Raw genomic sequence first — 21,880 nt, 5'->3', positions numbered from 1 at the left:
TCCGGAAGGAGGACGAGGCGGTGGAAGCTCCAGGGCATTTGACGTCGTGGAGGAAGAGGCGGAGGCGGCCGAGGAGGATGAGGATGTAGGCCGGCATCCGTACAGCCGCAAGGACACGATAGCTGTGTACAACGCCTGGATCAGTGTCTCGTACGATCCCGTCGTCGCGAATCAACAAACCCGGAAATGCTTTTGGGAAAAGGTCACCGAGGCCTACAACGAGATTAAGCCTAAGGGGTCCCACCGCCGCACATTGAAGATGCTCCGCGCTCACTTTGACTGAGTCGACAGAGAGGTCAAAAAATTCTGCGGCATCTACAAGGCTGAAGCGGCTCATTACCAAAGCGGAGTCATGGGAGCCGACATTCTGAGATCGGCTTTGCGAGTCTATTTCGACTACACCGGCAAAGAATTCAAACATGTCGATGTTTGGGAGGTCGTCAAAGACGAGGCAAGGTGGGCCGTCGGTGTCCAGTCCAGCACGGGCTCGACCTCGAAGCGCACGAAGCACACGGCGGGTGGCCAATACTCGTCTAGTGGGGGCGGTTCAGGCAGCGCCGCACAAGAGGTTGCCTCGCAGGAGGTTGAGGGCACGACGGACGATGCGGGGGGGTTTACCCGTGGGCGCCGTCGGCCGCAAGGGACCAAGGCGGCGAAGGCGGCTAGAGGAAGGAGGGGCCAAGGCAAATCAAGCCAGGCGGGCTCCCAAGGGCCGCCCTCCTCCTTAATGTCCATGTACTTCACTGCCACGATGGCGGACACTTCCCGCATGATGCCTGCCCATTTTCAAGCCCATCATGTCGGCATTGTGTATCTGGCGGGACAACTTGGTATTCCGCCTCCACCGCCTATGGGGGATGATTCGCCGGCGGAGTAGTTTTTATAATTTCTATAAAATTGTATTTAAAATTTTGTCTTTATTTATTTATTTTAAGTTATAATTTTTATTTTATTTAATGAAGTGTGTTTTTATTAATTGAATTTGTTGAAAATAAAAATAAAAAAATGAAATTGAATGAATAGTTAAGGGATGAGATGATTAAGAGACGGATAAGAGATGGATGGTTGCAGGTTCTGTCTCTTAGTTAAGAGATGGAGTGAAAAGTACAGTGGGGCCCATGAATAGTTAAGAGATGAGACGGTTAAGAGACGGATAAGAGACAGTGTTGCGGATAGCCTCATCTCTCTACTTTTTTCATTTTCCACTTTATTCTCCATTTACTTAACTCACCTAATACAATTTTTCTTAATCTCCGTGCCGAAAAGAAACGCCTGCATTACTATGGAACGGAGGGAGTATAAACTAACTCTTACCAATAAAATTAATATTAAATTATTTAATATTTACCATTAGAGAAATGGCGTCTAGGGACTGGGGTGGTATAAGTTTTAATTTATCATAATTTATTTATTTTTAAATACTTTCATAGTATTTCATATTGCTGTTTGATCATGAATTCAATAATAACTTATAAATCAAGTTATAATATTATAATATTAGTGAGTAACATTTTTCTTTAATTAGTTGGCTGCAAAAATTAATACTATGTGTTCTTTAAAATTGCAATTATTTTCAATCACGCTTGCACTATGTTTCTATGTTATCATTTATTTTCGTTGTAGTTAACTTCCAATAATATTTGTTTTAGTTAACTTCCAATAATATTTTTGTTTTAGTTAACTTCCAATAATATTTTATGAATTAGTATTACTTGCTTTATTACCAAGATTTTTATATTAGTGAAAGGCGTAAATGTCCAAAATAATAGTCGAAAATTAAAATCTATACGCTAATAAAAAAATTAAACTGTATCTACTTATTTTATTTCATATATTTAAAATCTATACACTAATAAAAAAATTAAATTTTATCCGTACTTATTTTATTTCGTACTACTATCATCCATAACTAAAATTCAATAATTTTGATTGTGGTTGTTGGATAATAGTAGTATATTATTAATATGATTTCTTACAGATTAATTATCACGTGATTGAAAACAAGAAGAAAAACTATTTCCTCTGTCCCATAAAAAAATGGCATTTGATACAATTGCAAGACTGATGTAGATTTAAACATAAAAATACAAAATTAAACTTATACTAACAGCTAACACACATGAATCCAAATGATTATATTTATAGGAACGAAATCTCACACAAATCCAGATAGCCTTGATTCATTTTTTATTTCGACCATTTAGTCTAGTTTAAGGCGGACATTTATAAAAGCATTTACAATGAAAATAATCTAATTGAAATTGATTATTTAAACATTGTGAATGCAAGAATCTATTTCCCATATAATGCCTGCAATTGTCATCACATGTAGAGGGATAATCGTCGTCGCACGTATCTCCAATTTCCAAATCACACGTTTCAGCTCCAAGACATCCTATAATACTCGAAAAATTGGTGACAATTACAATTATATACTTATGTAAATAATCTTAAAAGTTCTTTATTCATGTTATAATGAACCCTGATTGAAATCTTTATAATTACAAAATAAACTGAAATCAATAGTATGTAATTTACAACCATATTTTAAAGTTTATAATCAATATTAGTAGTATTTGTTCTGTAAAATATAAAAATAATACCTGTAATGAGAGCAGAGCCGAGGATACAAACCAGCAACAAATGAAATAGTTTTGCCATTATATTTTATGAGAAAATGGTTTATGACACCCATATATATATATGCAAGGATATGTGTTTTTGGGTTATAATTTTTGAAATTTGATTTCCAGAACCCAATTCGAGAAAAAATCAATTATTGTCACTGTCCAAAATTAGATTTATAGATACTATCATCAATATTATGCAGGGGTGAGTAGGTACTGTATACCTTACTGAAACCACCATACCGTATACCTTACCGTAAATTCTATATGCGAACAAATCATACCTTTACCTTACCAAAATTTTTGGTATACCGAACTTCGGTATACCTTATTTTCGATATGACCAATTTCCATACCGATGCAGTACCTTATTTTTGGTATACCGTACCAAAGTTTGGTATACCGTACTTTTGCGGTATACCTTACTTTCAACATCAATGAAAATAGATAATTTGAATTTTTAGAATATTATTTATATTTTATTTTAAATATATATATATATATATATATATATATATATATATATTACATATATTTTATTCATAATTATATTTATATTTCACAATAAATTTTATAATTTTAAAAATATATAAAATATATTTTATACTATTAAATTTATATTTTACGGTATATACCTTAATTTACGGTACATACCGAACTTCGGTATGAAGCGGTATACCGCGGTATATGAAAATTCATACCGTTACCTTACCGAAAGATTTCAGTAAGGTATTATACCGTACCGAAAATCACGGTATACCAAAAGTTTGGTATTTTCGATATTTTTTCAGTACGATAAGGCCGGTATTTCAGTATTTCGGTATTTTTCCCCAGCCCTAATATTATGAATTGACTAGAGACGATATTATGAATTGCCACTGTATCATATTATGGATTGGCTAGATACACAAAGATTTATAAAAATCACACCATAATAAAGTTCATGCAAATCAGATCACATTTAAGTAAAATAAAATTCAAAACACGTTTAAAAGGAGGACTTTGCATCATAGACTTTTATACAATAGTACTATAATACTACAGTAGTAGTATATTGTATTAAATGTTATTAATTGTATATTACAGTATATGCGGACAATAAACATATACAGATTAAACATATAAGACTAAACACAAATTAATCATTAATTATATCTTTAAATATTTTCATTTCAATTTCAATTTCAATTTCAATTTCAATTTCCTATATCCACGCTATAAATTTTATAAGGGGGTAATGGATTCAAAACTATTAACTTTGAACATAGTCTAATATTTCTAGTAAACTTTCGTAAATACCATGAATTTAAGATCTTTGTGTCACACGTCGGCGGTTCAAGGCCCAGCTATTGACACAACATCGTTATGAATTGTTTATAATAAGAAAATTATATTTGGCAGTTGTTGGAATTTCTACTACCCATTAATAAAAAACTGTATAGCGATCATTACAATTACAATCCTGATTGGTGATGATTACAATTATTCATATGTTGGGTGAGAAAAAAAAAAGCTGAAAATCGAATATCCGAACTGATTCAAGCCGAAATTTTAAAATTCGGTTTAATTTTTTTTTGGTTCGGATGAAAAAAAAAACTGAAAACAGAATTATATTTTAATATATATATATATATATGGATGTATTCATTTCCTTTTTGTATCTTTTGTTCTTTGTTCTTTTTAATCTCAGCCCCACGATTTTGTAATCCGACGGTTAGATTGGTGTCACGTGTCATTTAATAATGCAGATTTTCAGTTGAATAATGCACACCGACTAATAATGCACCATTATTGTGTATATATATTAAATTTTATATATATTATATATTCTATTAATTTTATACGTATATATATTATAAATTCTATATATCGTATATATATTATATGTATATATATTAAATTCTATACAATAGCATTATATAATATATTATATAGTATTATACTTATTATGTATTGTATATTCAAATATATACAATATATTATGGAGGGTCCTCTTTAGTTACATGTTTTATTAATATCTCTGTTTTTGGGTGAAATTATGTAATTATAGAATGAAGAAAGTTGGTTATTAGATGATGTAATTTCATATCTTTGATTATATCTTTGGCAGTGTAGATATGTAGCGAAGTTTTGTTTGAAGTGATTTCTTATAAAGATGAATAAATTATACTATAAACATGAAGTATTTGTTGTAAAAAATGTTCCTGTTTATGGGGTGAATTGATTTCTTTATATAATGAAGAAAGATGGTTATTAGATGAGATAATTTCATACTCTGATTATTTAACTGGAATAATTTCATTTAAAACTGAAAAATGTTGGTATGATGAAATGTATGTATGTGGTTTGGAAATGAAGTGGTTTTACAGTAATGTATATTATCTGATACTTTCAGAAGCTCTAGAATTTGATCGTGAACGAGCTAATGAAGAAGGGAGGTCTAAACGGAGCAACGACAGATTACAGAATGTTAAGGGCAATATAAACAATGATGGGAACAATGGTTTTACTTCAGAAGACAACAACGTCAGTGGCAACAATGGTCCTACTTCAGGTGTTTTATTAAATTACAATTGTAATACATTCTGTATGATTAAGCATACTAACCATAATCCTTATTTTAGGATCGAAGAGAAACTGATGAAGAGTTTGTCAAGGAAGGTGAAAGACTCAACAAAGTTGGAGGAAAAGGGAATAAACCAAGAAAGGAAGCTGTTCATCTCATACTGCTGGACAAAAAAGGCAAGAAATCGAGAAAGGAAGCCGTTAAAGAGATACGACCATAAATTTGAAATTGGCCCTGTTTTTCCACGGATTTTAATTATCTACATAATTTGTGAACAGATATTAAACCACACTAGAAGATTCTTTTCATTTGGCCTTCAGTAATTCTCTGCATAAATATATTGGATACACTACTTTGGTTATCTACATAATTTGTGAACAGATATTAAACCACACTAGAAGATTCTTTTCATTTGGCCTTCAGTAATTCTCTGCATAAATATATTGGATACACTACTTTGGTTCAGCAAGAGCATAAATAAACTACATCAGATAAACAAAACCGTTCAGCACAATGATTTACTAAAAATGGTATATTGCACATAGCAGAACACATTAAACTGAATTGAATAAGTACAAAAACTAAAAAAAAGAACCACATTAAACAAAACAGAAATAAACAAAATAGCAATAAGAGATCATATTGGCTGGAAATCTATTCATCGAACCTGTAGATAAGTTCATCCATGCAAACCATAAATCGAATAGCCTAAATACTTCTTTTATTATTAGCTCAAAATTAATCAAAATTGGTATATTGTCGAGTGCAATTTTTAGATGATTATAAGATAAAGTATTGTGATTACATGATGAAACGATTACAATGCATAATGAATGAATATGTAACACCCCGAGTTTTCGTGCACAGATTTTTGGAGTATAAAAAAAATTTGGACGAAGAAACACTTGGAATTAAAGTGCAAGGAATTTAATTTTTATGAACTATAGTTGTTGAAAAGAGAAATGCCAATTTATCAATTAGATGAATGCTCTTGTTGGAAGGACAACTTGGAGATACAATTAATACATGATCACATATATGAAAGAGACAACTCCAACCTACATTATACCATGAATTATGGGCTATAGCCTTGCTACTCTAGGGATGTAAAACTCCAAGACTATGTTGCTAGCTAAAAATGGTAAACGGATCACTTAATCTTGGAGCAAATCTCTCCTCTGATCCTCTCCAGATTCGATGGCCCCATTAACCAAAGGAAAGCTTGTCTTCTTCTTTCCCTCTATACTTCTCGGAGTTCGATCCCCATGAAGCTCCAAGCAATTGTGGCAGCCAAGTGCATCTTGAGGACCCTGCCAAGTTACACAAAAAAAGGGATTAGCATAGACTCATAGTTTGGGAAATAGGGGGAGACCAAACCAAAATGTGGGAGGGGACAAGATGAGCTAAACAAGATAGCTAAGAACCCAAATCAAAGCTGTAAGAGTCAGCCAATCTGTTTTTTTCAAGGTATCATCAAAGAGGGAATCAGACCAAAAGGGCCTCGGTAAAGTGAGCTTATCACCGAGCTCATTAGAGCAAAGAGCAAACTCAACCCCAAGGCTTGCATCAATTAAGTATGATCCCTATAATCATAAAGCTCAAAAGGGGGATGAGCTTGTAGCCAAAAATGGGAAGCACAATATACAAGGAGTAGGTCCTCCAAGAATTTCACAAATTTGGCAAGAAGGCTTTTTAGCTCAACTCAAAAAGAGAAGTGAGTTGTTAGCTCAAAATAGAAAGTGGAGCTCTCCAATGCCTTACACCAATTTAGGCATAAAAGCTTTAAGCTCAAATTCAAAAGTGAAGGAATCTTTATCCCAAATTAGACACAAAATGCCAAGGAGTTTTGGCTATAAATACCAGCCCACCACCACCTCCTTCCTCACACCTCTCTAAATTCACAAATCACAAGAAGTGCAGCAAGAGAGGAGGGAGTGGCGGCGAGCTTAAGGGCAGTCCGGCGTTCAAAGGAGTCATCGAGAAAGAGGTAAAACACTAGCACACCCTCTGCTTATGTTTCGGACATCATACTAGGCCCAAGAACGTAGAAACATGGCTATAGGAACCTCACAACAGTAGCAGCTATGGAACATATACCATATAGATTAAAACCCCATTGAAACCAAGCTTGAGGTAAACATAGAGGTGAACTGTGAACAACAAATAGATACTTTAAAAATCACATAGCTACTGCCAGCTCACAATAACAACCAAAGAGCAAGATTAAACTGGATCACAACTAGGCAAAGTCCTTAATCACCAAAATATTGCATAACTCGACATGAATCGAGTAAGAAGGGGGAAAGGGGGTGAAGACTTAGCTTAGGCCGAAGGGCAGTCCGGCGATGGCGGAACCCCGGAAGCTCCGCGGGGTGGCTACGGGCCGCGGCAGAGAAGAGGGAGAAGGAGGCGAAGCCTGCTCTCCACCGATGACTTCACTAAGAGAGGGGTATTCGGCGGAGACGACGGAGGGACAATGGCGACGTCAACTCGTCGGGAGATGGGAGAATGCGATGGTGGCAGAGTTTCCGACGGGGGAAACCGCAAGGGAAGCGGGTGAGGTGCTGCCTCCCTGAGCGCTCGACGGAGCGAGTTAGAGGCAGACGGAGGTGGAAGGACCGGCGGCGACTCTGAACTGACGGCGGTGGCTGGACACGGGCGAATAGCAGCCTTGTCTGTGAGCAGCCACCGAGCCGGCCAGCTTGTGCTAAGATTGCCGAGTGGCAGCGGCGTGGAGCACATTAACTGAGTGAGAGTCTTCAATTTAGGGATTTTGATGGGAGAAAGAGTAATTGAGAGAGAAGAACGATTTGGGAGAGATAGAATGTTGCGTTGGGGAAGAAGAGACAGAAAGGAGTATTTTGTTGAACTCTTGACTTGGGCCAATCTAATTGATAAGTTGGGCTTAGAAAATTAAATAAGAGGAAGGATGATTTTATTTGAGGAAGTTGGGCCTGCAGTTTTTAATTACTCCAAGTTGGGCCTATGTTACATTATTGAGTGGGAAGATTAGAATAAGGAAAGATGGGCTGTGATTTGTATTCTCATATTGGGCCGGAAATGGGTATGCTTGGGCTGAGAAGATTTGACAGTTGGGCAAAGAATTATTTGTTGGGCTAAAATAATTGATCCTTAGGCCAAAATAAACCAAAAAATGGAGAAGATTAGTTGGGTCGGATGGAATTAATTTACAGAGGAGCTTGGGCTGAAATTAATTTGGTTTTGAGCCGGAATTCTAATTAAGTTCTTGGGCCATGATTAATTAGGGCATGCATTCTAATTCTAATTAAAAGTTAAAGAATTTTCTTAAGTCTTGTTAGTAAGTTGTGTTGTTTTCAAAAAGGTTATCTCCGCGAGCTAAGGTCGGAGTCAGGAAAAATCAAGCTAAGAAGTTTAAGCAAACGAGGTGGGCTTTCGAACTAAAATGTTTTTATGAAGGTTTACAGTTACTATAAAGTTTTTATGAGAAGTATTTTCGTGTGTTTCTATTTAAGATACGATGTTAAGTGCCCGCTCGCTATTTGATGTGCAGTTTTTATGAAAAGTGCTATTTGCTTGATGCTATAATATGATGTTATGTGTTGCCTTATTGGTGCTTATGAAGTGTAGCCTTCGTTGATATTTGAGTTCGGCTTTGACCGATAGAAAAATGAGTTTATGTTTCAAGAGTGTTTTATGAGGAAATGGAAGTTTTGAAAGTTTTGAGTTCGGTTTTGACCGATAGAAGTGAGTTCCGTTGAGAGAACGTTTACGAGGAAAATGAAGTTTTGGAAGTTTTGAGTTCGGCTTTGACCGATAGAAATGAGTTTTGATCCAAATACGTTTACGAGAAAAAAAAGGAAGTTTTGAAGGTTATGTGTGCGGCTTTTGATGAAAGAAAGATGAGTTACGTCAAAAATATTTTATGAGAAAAAATAAGGTTGCAAAGGTGATGTCAAGCCATGTTTTGTTTTGAACGTTGCCTATCCGACTGACTAGCAAGGACGATGTCTCTACTAGACCAGGAGTTTCAGTTTTGTGAATTCGGGTTTGTAAGTTGGTTGAGCCCATACATTCCGTTTCACCAGGAGTTTTGTGAATTCGGGTTTGTAAGTGGGTTGAGCCCATACATTCCGTTTCACCAGGAGTTAGTGAATTCGGGTTTGTAAGTGGGGTGAGCACATACATTCCGTTTCACCAAGAGTTTCGTGAATTCTATTCACTAGGAGGTTAGTAGGCTTCTGTTCCCCAGGAGTTAGTCAGATATGGCATATGTTCCAGGAAAATAGATCGAAAGATCGCTTTTGAAAAAGGAAAAGAAAAATGTTTTAGTGTTCTCGGACTTTTCCTAAAACCCCGAGTTCACTCAAAGAGTGGCTTGACAAAATCAGTTTTTATGAAAATATATTTCGGCACGTGTCCACTGAGTACACCAAGTACTCAGCCCCTGCATATGTTTTAAAAATGTACAGGTTGAGCAGTGATGACGGCGGGCGGTGTTGAGCATAGACGATGAAGATCCTTCGATAGAATAGTACTTGGATGCGTCGTGTCTCCATACATGATGTCATCTACTCTTGACTCTTCCGCTGCAAAGTAAAAGTCGAGTTTACAATCTTTGTATCAATCACTCTGATATAGATAAATTCGAGTTATTTCAGTTCAAGTTTCAGTTGTGCCACAGTTTTCCCCTTTCTTCCCTGCTTCTTTCATCCTCCCCTAGTCGCGATCAACCGGGCTTTCTATCCTTAGAAAGTGCGGTCGTGACAGAATAAGATTATAAGTATTATGGAATTGTTATACTGAGGGACGTAGAAACATGGTTTTAAGATGAATGAAATTTACTTAGGGGTGGGTAGGTACGGTATACCTTACCGAAACCACCATACCGTATACCTTACCGTAAATTCGGTATGAGAAAAAATCGTACCTTTATCTTATCAAAATTTTCGGTATACCGAACTTCGGTATACCTTATTTTCAGTATAGAGAATTTTCATACCGATATCGTACCTCATTTTCAGTATGTCGTACCAAAGTTCGGTATACCATACTTTTGCGGTATACCTTACTTTCAATATCAATGAAAATTGAATATTTGAGTTTTTAGAATACTATTTATATTTTATAGTAATTTAAATAATATACGGGGTATTAAATACTAGTATATTTTATTCATATTATATTATATTTCACAATAAATTTTATAATTTAAAAATATATAAAATACTTTATATATTATTGTATTCATATTTTACGGTATATACCTTAAATTACGGTATATACCGAATTTCGGTATGCTGCGGTATATAAAAATTCATACATTTACCTTACTGAAATATTTCAGTAAGTTATCATACCGTACCGAAAATTCGATATTTTCTGTACGATAAGGCCGGTATTTCGGCATTTCGGTATTTTTCTCCAGCCCTAAATTTACTACAAGATGAACAAAACATTTTATGAGAAAGAAAAAACATATCTCCTTCTTCCGCTTCATATCATTCAATACCATTTGTGCATCAGCACCATCCACATATGCTCTTAGATCAACGTGGGACCAATATTTGCACTTGCACAATCCGCTATGAATTTCTGATGCACTAGGTCGATATTGCAATTGAGTCTCATAAACCGCTTATGACGTAATTGAACCATATTGTGATTATGTCGCTCTTCAAACTATTTAACAACATAACCAATACCTTTACAAAACTTAAAAGCGACTTTAGCCTTACAAAGATACTATCTAGAGGAACGTCTACGTTTAGTGTCGGGTTGTTTATGATTCACTCGCTTCTCACCTTCTCTACTACACACAACGTATAGCCATGTAACCAGATCCCCAACCCTTAGAGATCTATGTTTATAGTTGTCTATTTATTATAGAACACGGTATGATCATCCAGGGTATGAAAAATCGGCCCAATATGTGGCTTCATTTGGGAAGGACATTCAGAGATATATGACACTGAGATAAAAAAAAGGTAAAATATTAAATAAATTCAGTTAATCACTATGTACAAACACATAATTAATATTAACATTATTAACTAAAATGTTTGTGAAGACTAACAGAGAATAATGATTTTAATAACATAAAATAGCTTACTTCAAAGACTAATAAAGTTTCATTCCAACAGCATGATAGTTCATTTTGAATGTTAAACATTTCATAGCAAAGACCATTCCATCATAAATCCATACATCATTCACTAAAAAGATTTATTCAAAAAGAACCATTGGTGGAACTAGACTAACACAGAAAGTGAATAATAACATTATTGATAAAAACGATTCATAACACTAAAAACACATTTATTGAAAAATAAACGAAAAATAATAAAAAAAATATCAGATTTTATAAACATATTTTGTACTCCCTCCATCCCAAGGAAGATGTCACACTTGGGGATTGACACGAGATTTTAGAAGGTGTTGTTTTGTGTTTTAAGTGGAAAGAGAAAATAATATATTTATATTAAAGTGAGAGATAACTTTTTCCAAAAAAGGAAATATGACATCTTTTGTGGGACAAACTAAAAAGGAAAGTGTGAAATCTATTATGGGACGGAAAAACCCAACTTTTTGCTAATTTTAAAGTTCGTAGGAAAAATCCAACTTTTTAAAAGTTCCGTGATAATAGATGTCAATATTCGATAGCATTTGTTTTGTAAAATATAGGGAGTAGTAATAATATCGGGAGTGTGAACAGAGCCAAGGATACAAACCGGCGACAAATGAATAGTTTTTTTTCCATTATACTATGATAAAATGTTTTATGCCACCCATATATATACAAGGATATATGTTTTTTGGGTTTTATAGTTTTGTGAAAACTTTGATTTCTAGAGCCCAAAAAAATCATTTGCTCGTTGTTAGGATCTCAACATGCCTTACTGACAAACATGGATACTATGAATGCATATCATATTATGAATTGACTAACTACAATTTTATAATAAATCACACAATAGTAAAGTTCAAGCAAATTAGATCACATTCAAATACAATAAAAATACAAAACACGTTTAATAAGAGGACTTTGTAGCTAAGACTTTTATATTAGTAATACTATATTATATTAGTAGATGTGATTATATAAGCAGTGTAATCATATAAGTAGATGTGATTATATAAGAGTAAACATAAACTAATCTTTAATTATATCGTTAACCATTTTCATTTCCATTTCCATTTCCATTTCCATTTCCATTTCCATTTCCATTTCCCTTATCCATGCTATAAATTTATAAGCGGGTAAGAGTTGACCAAGCTATGAACTTTAAACATAGTCTAATATTTCTATTAAACTCCTCTTAAATACCATATATTTACGCTCATTGTGTGACACCTCAGCATTTCCCATTTAAGCTCTTTGTGTGACACGTCGGCGGTTCCTAGCTATTGAGTATTGACACAATCATCGTTATGAACTTTTAATTATAAGTTTTTATTTTTAATACCCATTTTATTAAAAAAACAGTATACTTTTCTATATGTGACAATCCAATGACATTTCTATGCCACCTCCCTATTTATTATTAATAATTATAATTATAATTATAATAATAATATAAAGTCAGTATATTCGATTCGCAATTTCAAGGCAGTATATATATATATATATATATGTGTGCGAGTGTCAGTCCCATAACTGATGCAATACGTTTATTCCTCTTCCCATACTCTGCTCTGATCGCTCAAATTCCATTATTCTGATCGCAATTTGCGTTTGCCCCTCTCATGGCACCCTCCATACGCCTCCGGCATCTCGGCGCCTTCGCCGCCGTCGCTGGCGGCTCGTACTTAACCATCCTCAGCAATCCCCCAATCGCCGCCAGCGACCGCGGTCTCACCAATGTCAAGCAGAGAATCGCGGACCCCTACGCCGCCGTGCCGTCGCGCGATGTCCAGGAGTCCGCCTTGATCGCCTCCAGCGCCGCTAATCCCCTCGACATCCTCGTAATCGGCGGCGGCGCGACCGGCTGCGGCGTTGCTCTGGATGCCGCCACGCGCGGCCTTCGCGTCGGCCTCGTGGAGAGGGAGGATTTCGCGTCCGGCACTTCCTCGAGGTCTACCAAACTCATCCATGGAGGTCTGCGTTTTTTTTTGCCTTCCAATTTTGCGTTTACCTGGTTTTCTGCATTGAGTTGTACCTTGGGAAGTTAGAATTGTACGGTGTTACCGCATGAGGTGAGGTGAGGCGAGGATGCATTGATCACGTTTGTTAGCTGTCATGGAGTATCTGTGACTGTCTGCTAAAAGTAAGAAGTTATTCCGTTCTTTCACGTGAACAAAAACCGAAATCTATTGCATATAGCTAAAAAAAATTATGCAGTACTACATTTTCTTTTAGCTTGTTTATAGTACTCAAATAGAGATGGTTTGTGTGTTGAATACAAACTTAATATCTCAATTTTTCACATAATTTGTGGAATGCTTTTGTATTAGTAGTTCGTTGATGCTGTAGCACAATTTTAATTGGGAAAACTTTAGCAATAGCTATCAGGTGCTGATGAGAATTTTGTAGTGCAACAACTGTTTGACTATGTGGAATAGGCAAAAGCTTTTAATGTAAATGAGATGTGAAAGTTGTTTCCATGTGATACGCAACTGGAAGAGTTGTGGAATACAGAATTCACTTACATTAAGAATTGAGCCAATAGACTTTCTTTGTGGAACTACCAAGCTATTGTATGCTGAAGAGACTATCTAGCTTTATCCTAAAAATGTGCTACTTATTTACCTAACTATTGCACTTCGTTAATGCTCGTAAAGTGATTGGGGAATATTGGCCTGATGAGAAGATTCTTACAGAAGCTGCTTGTTTAATTGTTTCTTAGCGACGATTTTAAGCATAAATCCATAATTTATTTATTGCTTCAGCGGCATCAAATTGAAGTTATTTTTACATTATGTTATTATGACTTACTTTTAAATCCTTGATTGCCATTAGTTATGACTTTGGATGACAATCTTTCAAATTCTGGTCTTCCCTGTATACGCCCTTTGTTGCCTACTGTGATTTTAGAGGACCCATATTATGTTCTAAACCATCATTTATTTCAGGAGTCCGTTATTTGGAGAAAGCTGTTTTTAACTTGGATTATGGGCAGTTAAAGCTAGTTTTTCATGCTTTAGAGGAACGCAAACAAGTTATTCAGAATGCCCCCCACCTTTGCAATGCCTTACCTTGTATGACACCGTGTTTTGGCTGGTTTGAGGCAGTGTACTACTGGATGGGTTTGAAAATGTATGACCTGGTAGCTGGCAGGCATTTACTCCACCTGTCAAGATACTATTCGGCTCAGGAGTCTGTCGAGCTCTTTCCTACTTTAGCAAGAAAGGGGAACGATCGGAGTTTGAAAGGAACCGTTGTTTATTATGATGGGCAAATGAACGATTCACGTTTAAATGTCGCATTAGCATGTACTGCTGCTTTAGCAGGAGCAGCTGTAGTGAATCATGCTGAAGTTATATCCTTTGTTAGGGATGATGGTACTGGGCGTATAATAGGAGCTCGGATTAGAAATAATTTATCAGGTAAGTGTATGAAATTCAATTAATCATTAGCATTTATTCATGATTGTTTCTCTCATTATTGTCTTGATTTTAGTTATTTATTTGATGACATGTTAAAACACGATCAATTCTCAGATGAAGTGTTTAGCATCTTGTGCTTGGTCTATGGCACTCATTGCCTTTGATGGTCTTTACACATCGTTGTGATATTTTTTTTGAACTTTTATTTTTAAACCTGCACCAGACTTTGCATGAATTTCAATGTAGAAAGTTATAGCATATTTTCCACTGCAGTTTTGATGCATATGCATCCAAAAGAGAGTCTGGAAAGTTGATTTTTCTATTTCCTTGGGATCCATGATTCCTGTTCCTCTGTTTCCTGAATGTTAACTCTAATGTTGTTTCTGCATCTGAAGTCTTACTGTTATTTCATTTGCTTATCTTGGGACCTCTGCTGCAATTGATTTGGCATTTCATATTTTGCTATGTCAACCTGTGCAGGCAATGAGTTTGATACATATGCCAAAGTTGTAGTAAATGCTGCTGGTCCCTTCTGTGATTCTGTCAGGTTGATGGCAGACAAAGAAGCAAAGCAAATGATATGCGCCAGTAGTGGTGTCCATATAGTGCTTCCTGATTACTATTCTCCAGAAGGAATGGGCTTGATTGTTCCCAAGACCAAGGATGGCCGTGTCATCTTCATGCTTCCATGGTTGGGAAGAACAGTTGCTGGCACTACTGACTCGAATACATCTATTACAATGCTACCAGAGCCGCATGAGGATGAGATTGAATTCATATTGGATGCCATTTCTGATTATCTTAATGTTAAGGTTCGTGCATCACATATGCTTAAATGCGGATTCCAATCAATCAAAACTTACTTTCTGAACTTTATGGTTTTTATGTGTTTATCATTCATCTCTTGCTTTAATCATCCAACAGGTCAGTTCTTCCTTATATTACCCAGAAATTAACCCTTCTCTTCTTCACAATTTTGGCTTCTCCAGATATTGTTGCTAGTTTGCTAAATCATTTATCTTCATTTTTTTTTCTTTCACGGCTAATCAATCATTTTCTTTCTTTTGGTTCGATCTAGGGGCTGAATATATTGACAGGAAAGAACGCCAATATATTTCACATTAGACTTTGACACCCTCATGCTAGTTTGCATATTTTGCCGCTCTTTTGCTTGATGCACAGACATTAATGTCAATGCTATGTGCTAGATCCGATTATCAAGTTAAAAATCTGCTTCTTGATTATCTAGTTTGTAAGATGATATCCTTGGATTGTTATAGTTGAATGTATGATATTCATTTCAGTCATCCTTAAAGAGTCTTAGGTATGGCATGGCTTTATTAAAGTCCTTGGGGTAAAAGGAATAATCGATTTTTGTTTTTTTTAATCTTCCTATTTAAAGCTTTAAGAAATTTTGACCTGGGTGGAATTGGTTAGTGAAAGGTGCATGAGTGATTCTCCTTTTATTTTTCCATTCTCGCCAGCCTTACAATTGTTCAATTATTATGTTTCAAGGGGAGATGTAATATTTAAGAATGATTGTTAGGTAAGACGCACGGATGTCTTGTCTGCTTGGAGTGGCATTCGACCATTGGCTGTTGACCCTAGAGCCAAAAGCACTGAGAGCATTTCCAGGGATCACGTGGTGTGCGAAGATTTACCTGGTTTAGTCACAATTACCGGTGGAAAGTGGACTACATATAGAAGGTAAATTAATAGTTGCATAATAAAGTGACTGAACATTTCAATATTTTCACTTTTTTGGTGAAAGTTTAGAATCAGAACAAGTGGCATGCATCTATGTTTTTTTTTTGTTTTTTTTTTCCGCGGCGGACGTCCGCCACTAATGATTTAAGACTGGCATGCATCTATGTTTAATCCTTCAGTTATTAGAATTTTTCCGTCAGCATCTCTTACTGAACTCTATTCCAGCATGGCAGAGGATGCTGTTAATGTAGCTATCGGATCTGGAAAGTTGAGCCCAGCGAGCAAGTGCTTGACTTATAACCTACAACTTATAGGCGCCGATGGATGGGATCCCGCTTCTTTTACCGTACTAGCTCAGCAGTATGTGCGCATGAAGATGTCATATGGTGGGAAGGTTGTGCCTGGTGCAATGGACACTGCTGCTGCAAAGCATTTATCACATGCTTATGGCACTTTTGCTGAACGAGTAGCTGCCATCGCTCAGGTTTACTGGTCCTCTATTATTCCTGCAAACATACATGTCTTGCATAATTTTCTAAACACGAAGAGGCTTTTAAAACATGACTCACACATGCCTAAATAGTTTAGTATTCATATGCATCAGAATGAAAACCTGGGCAAGCGACTAGCCCACGGGTACCCTATCCTAGAGGCTGAAGTTGCATACTGTGCTCGGCATGAATATTGCGAATCAGCTGTCGACTTCATAGCCAGAAGGTCTCGGCTTGCCTTTCTCGACACTGATGCTGCCAGGAGGGCAGTGCCCCGTATCATCGAGATATTGGCTTCGGAACACGAATGGGATAAGTCAAGGCAAAATCAGGAACTGCAAAAGGCTCAAGAATTTCTGGAGACCTTCAAGTCGTCAAGAAATGCTCAATTTCACGATGGCAAACATAAATAATAGGAGGGAGTACTACTATATGTAGGATTGATTTCTTTACTTCTTCTATTAAACTATGACATATATAGTTGAATCAGAATTCATAATCTCATCTTCTTTATTACAGGTACACATTCTTGAAATCTACTTGGTCCATTTTCACCACGCAAAAAGGTCCATAGTTTCTTTTCATATTTATTTTATTTGTATTTTTAATTTACAACTTTTGCCTCCAGACACAAGATTGAAATAAAAATCCACCCATTATTCATAAGAATAAAAATCGTAGGATTTGGCATTCTCTTAATCGATCCTTTTAATTTCTTTTGCTTATGATCGAACTACCGCTGTCAATTTGAAGTTACAGTTACCTTAGGCAAGTGAAGTTGAGGTCTCGACTATGGAGTGAGATATTGTGAATTAGAGATTATTTATTTTCATTCGCCGGTGGTTCAAATTGCCAATTAACGAAAAATTCGATATTTGCTACGGGAATTCCAAAATAGAAATTCTTTAACAACTTTATTTACCAACTTTGAAGATTTCACACCAAGGTAAGCAATTTGTCTTTTACTACTATGAATTATTGAGATAGTAAGTAAATCAGTCAGATTGAAACGTTTAGCGCATCATCAAAACATTGTCGAGATAGAAAATGAACCCATTTTCAAAAAAGAAACGAAAAGAAAAGATGAATAGAAAATAGTAGTACTACAATTTAATTTGTTATATCATGGTTGCAAAGAATTATTGAACAAACTTATGGTATATCTGAGTAGAAACAAAACATATGTTTTCGCTCTTAATAAGAAGGATGCATCAATATGTTTTCAACCTGAACTGTATTTAATTAGTATGATATTATGACTTGCTATTATTTATATAGTACAATGCTTTTTTGTTGTTTTTAAAAACAGGGGGTGATCCCCTGCGGTGCACAGCACTGCTATGCACACTCACAAAATAATTTTTTAATAATAAAAAAAATATTTTTTTATTATCTCCTTTGAGCAAAGCAGGGGATCCAAATCCTTAAAAACAACCTCTTTGTTAAAGATAACTACTAATATACGTTGATTTAATTTAAAAGTAATTCAGATTTTATATTCTCATAGACAAATCATAACTGATTTACAAAACACGAACAAAGGAAAAACCCAAAAAGTAAAGAAATTAGAGAAATCCCACCGCAGCTCGTTGGAGAGCGAAATTCAAGTAAGATCAATCGAGCATTCTTTCTTGAAAAATTATTCTATACATATGGAAGCATTCACTGAGAGCTCTTAATAGAGATGGGTGAATTTGATTGAAAGGTGACGAAATATGCTCGGCAAGAATTAAAGAAATCGTTTTCTGGTTTGTGGGTTTCTTGATTCTGTATCAAATGGGTCGGAAGGGGAGTGAAGTGGAGCCAGTGAGGTTTGGGTCTATGGTGCTTCTGTTGATGGGTTTAGTCTCTTTCTGTATGGTCTACATTTTCATGGCAACTGTGATGAGCCCCTCGTCGTCTGGTGATTCAAAGGTGGGATCTTTAGGGTTTGGTGATGGTAATTCTGTCGGCGGTGGTGGGAATTCGGAGGCTGAGGTGAGTGGAGGTGGGGGTTGTTGCAGTGGGATTCCGAATTTGGAGCTGTGGGGTGATGCTGTCAAGTGGGGGACTGATTTCAAGTTCAATTCGTCCGAGCAGTGCTGCAACTCTTGCAAGGCGATGTGCACGGGGAAGGACGGGCCGTGCCTCTGTGATTCGTGGGTGTTCTGTGGGAATAAGGAGGCTTGTGGGGAGAAATTTGGTGAGGTTAGTAGTTATCATGTTTGTTAGTTCTGCTTATTGTCTTGTGTTCTTGAATGATAGTTTGGACTGTGTAGATCTTGGATTGGTTGCTGTTTCATCTGAATTATCTTTTGTTGTGATCATCAGTTGGATATCTTAGAAGTTAGAGCAATTTTGAATCATGTTTGTTTTTGAAAGAAAGTAGCTGTTGCATGCTATCAATTGATGACAAGCACACCAGGAAGTGTAGTAGCGCGTTTAATAGTAAGATAGGAAATTAGGAGACTTGAGCCAGGTCAGTTTATAAGAATGGAATCCTAATCAAATGCAGCTAGGAGAGAGAAGGAAGTCATGAGAATAAAAAGGGGAAAGAGAGAATAGGAGAGGCATGATTTGAGCGTGTGAAATGGGGCTGAGATTTAGAGATCTTGAGCAAATTGCATTAGTATTATTATTCTGCTATCAGTTGTAACCGTTCGATTATCATCAATACAATACCTACTCTGTTCTTACGTAATTGAATTATTTGAGTATTGTATGTGTGATTATCTGGCTGAGTGCAACAGTAGCATGCTCTTATCGCTTATGATTTTTTACACTTCTAACTATGAAATTGACATGATTATTTCTGTTTGCTTTATGTTAGTGCTGGTTGAAGAAACAAAAGGATGTCCTGCTTCCTGAAAAGCTATATACTGAAAACAAAGTCATGTGGACATCGGGCCTCATCTTTGGGAGAGGGGAGGTATACACGGTAGCCTAATATCATGTAGTGGTTTTGACAACAATTGTCATATGCATTCTGTGTATCTTAAAATGATTATTAAGCTCAGTATATTCTTGGTCGTATGGAATGTACGCCATTTTGTTTAATTCCTTGTGTTCACCATCGCTGCATTCTTTCTAAAGCAGCTAATGTTTCTTATCACCACACGAGTTTATGATTCATGGTTCCTTGGGCTAACAATTCGCTTCTCTTTCTTCTTAAAAGGGCATTATTGCATTGGAGACGGAGTATGGGAACCTTCACATCAAGGTAAAATCTTATGTCCTCTGTATTTGGTAAAAGTAAAACTAGATTTGTTTTCATCAAAACCTCAACTGCTTAAGTTATTACACTATATAAATAAAAGAAGAGCTTCAATGCTTCATAATGCTATTCCTCTGGCTGCATAGTGCATAGTGCTTTACATGAGTTCGGAGAAAATAAAAGTTACGTATATAAGTATAATTGTTTTCATATTATCATTCGCCTGATTTGAGTAACGCCAGACTTCAGACGATAAGTTAAGCAAACTGGGACAGCCAGCTTGATATAGGGAGTGTTGGCCGAGATTACAAGTTGTGAACGAGCTTATAAGCTGTTGCGAAGTGTTTGGAAAAACAAGCAAGTAAACTGCTTATAAACTGTAACACTAAGCTCCCACAAAAATAAGTCTATTTTAAAGTCAACCAAACACCATGGCTGAGCAGAAGTCTTGATTCTAATTCAAATGCTTCATTTTGTGAAATCCTTCTTATGTTTTTGATGATTTTTCTATTTTGCTCACAGCTTTTGCCTGAATGTTCCCCACATTCAGTTGCATACATGCTAGAGTTGTTGGCTCTGCGACATTGTGCAGGCTGCCATTTTTATCGAGCCGAAGGCCGGGGTCAGTTTTGGGATATTAAGGGAAACCACATAGAAGATGTAAGGCTATAACCTTTTTTTCTTACAAACCTTTAGAAAAAGTTCAAGTATACTACTTTGCTTTCTTGTTAAGAGTCTTCAAAATTTCCTACTTTTAAACTTGTCAGGCTTCATATGGCCCTCCGTTTGCTCTTATTCAAGGAACACTAGAAGCCCAAGAAGCCACATTCGACCCGATTCCATCGGAGCACAGCTCAACCATAAGAAGGGGTTCGGTGGCATGGGTTGGATCCGGCCCTGAATTCTTCATCAGCCTTGCAAATCATGAAGAGTGGCAAAATGGATACACCGTGTTTGGTTCTGTACTCCCTGAAGATATGGCGATTGCCGAGAAAATCGCACGGCTTCCGACAAAGTCAGATGTTTGGAATAACATCAATGTCTCAGTTTTGGAGAAAACTGTACCTTTGAATATTCAAAGAATCAACCTCAGTGACGGTGACCTAAGTCTCACTGACTAGAAGGGTACCTCGAACGCCTTCTCGTGTATATCTCTTGCTGAAAAATAGGTTTTAGTGCAATATCTCCTAAAGAAGATATCACCTCACTTTGAATGTTGAGGTTTGAAGGAATTGTTTGTTCATTGTCTCTCACTTCCAGATTTGAATGTTGTGTTTTGAATGGATTGTATCTTCATTGCCTCTCTCTTTCTCATTCTCTCTCTCTCTTTTTTGATCAGTTAGATTCAAAGTGTAGATGAACATTATGGAGCATATGAAGGTGCAGCCAAAGACTAACTGTAATGTAAAGCTCTACAACATGCACCTTTGGAGGTGCCTTCTCAAGGAGTACTAAGGAAATGTCTTATTTTTTTCCTCCTGTCAAAACCTAACAACAATCTTAGATAAATAAATGTATTTATTCTCCTCCTCCTTTTTTTGCTATGATTATAGAGTCCCAAGAAATTGAATTTGCACGTTGTGATTTTTGGAAAAAAAAATTATAAAAAATCTCAACTTTGACATATTTACATGAAGTGCAATTTTAATATTTTTCAACTAAATGCCCCTAGTTTCTGAAGGAAAGTTTTGTACATCTTCACATTTCAAATTAATAACCAAATACTATCGTAACAGTTTTCAAATAGATCACTAAATATTATAATAGGCAC

General features: G+C 36.1%; 2 protein-coding genes and 1 long non-coding RNA gene across 8 annotated transcripts; all 3 read left to right on the top strand.

Annotated features, from left to right (window-relative positions):
• Nucleotides 1-6,146: 6,146 nt before the first annotated feature.
• Nucleotides 6,147-9,838, top strand: LOC121779449. The gene is made up of 3 exons (XR_006045816.1): nt 6,147-7,180; nt 8,537-8,599; nt 9,645-9,838. It is a non-coding gene; the product is annotated as an uncharacterized LOC121779449 (long non-coding RNA).
• A 2,977-nt stretch (nt 9,839-12,815) lies between these two features.
• On the top strand, nt 12,816-17,615 carry LOC121779447 (glycerol-3-phosphate dehydrogenase SDP6, mitochondrial-like). The gene is made up of 7 exons (XM_042176770.1): nt 12,816-13,270; nt 14,245-14,718; nt 15,199-15,530; nt 16,265-16,425; nt 16,651-16,909; nt 17,030-17,350; nt 17,436-17,615. Exons 1-6 carry the CDS (start codon nt 12,919-12,921, stop codon nt 17,327-17,329), a joined length of 1,878 nt encoding a protein of 625 aa, XP_042032704.1. The 5' UTR covers nt 12,816-12,918; the 3' UTR covers nt 17,330-17,350; nt 17,436-17,615.
• A 731-nt stretch (nt 17,616-18,346) lies between these two features.
• LOC121779448 lies at nt 18,347-21,639 on the top strand. Of its 6 annotated transcripts, none has more exons than XM_042176773.1 (6): nt 18,347-19,103; nt 19,726-19,833; nt 20,071-20,115; nt 20,632-20,769; nt 20,877-21,234; nt 21,453-21,639. In XM_042176773.1, the coding sequence occupies exons 1-5, from the start codon at nt 18,693-18,695 to the stop codon at nt 21,228-21,230; spliced, it is 1,056 nt and encodes a 351-aa protein (XP_042032707.1). In that variant the 5' UTR covers nt 18,347-18,692; the 3' UTR covers nt 21,231-21,234; nt 21,453-21,639. The 6 variants fall into 6 exon arrangements, 4 of the variants coding, with proteins under 4 accessions (XP_042032707.1, XP_042032706.1, XP_042032705.1 ...); XM_042176772.1 differs by having other exon boundaries at nt 18,348-19,103; nt 21,449-21,639; XR_006045815.1 differs by having other exon boundaries at nt 18,351-19,103; nt 20,877-21,330.
• The last annotated feature ends 241 nt before the right edge of the window (nt 21,640-21,880 follow it).

This window comes from Salvia splendens, chromosome 19 (genome assembly GCF_004379255.2).
Source record: "Salvia splendens isolate huo1 chromosome 19, SspV2, whole genome shotgun sequence".
NCBI classification, from domain to species: domain Eukaryota; kingdom Viridiplantae; phylum Streptophyta; class Magnoliopsida; order Lamiales; family Lamiaceae; genus Salvia; species Salvia splendens.
This window is presented reverse-complemented; position numbering and strand designations above follow the sequence as displayed.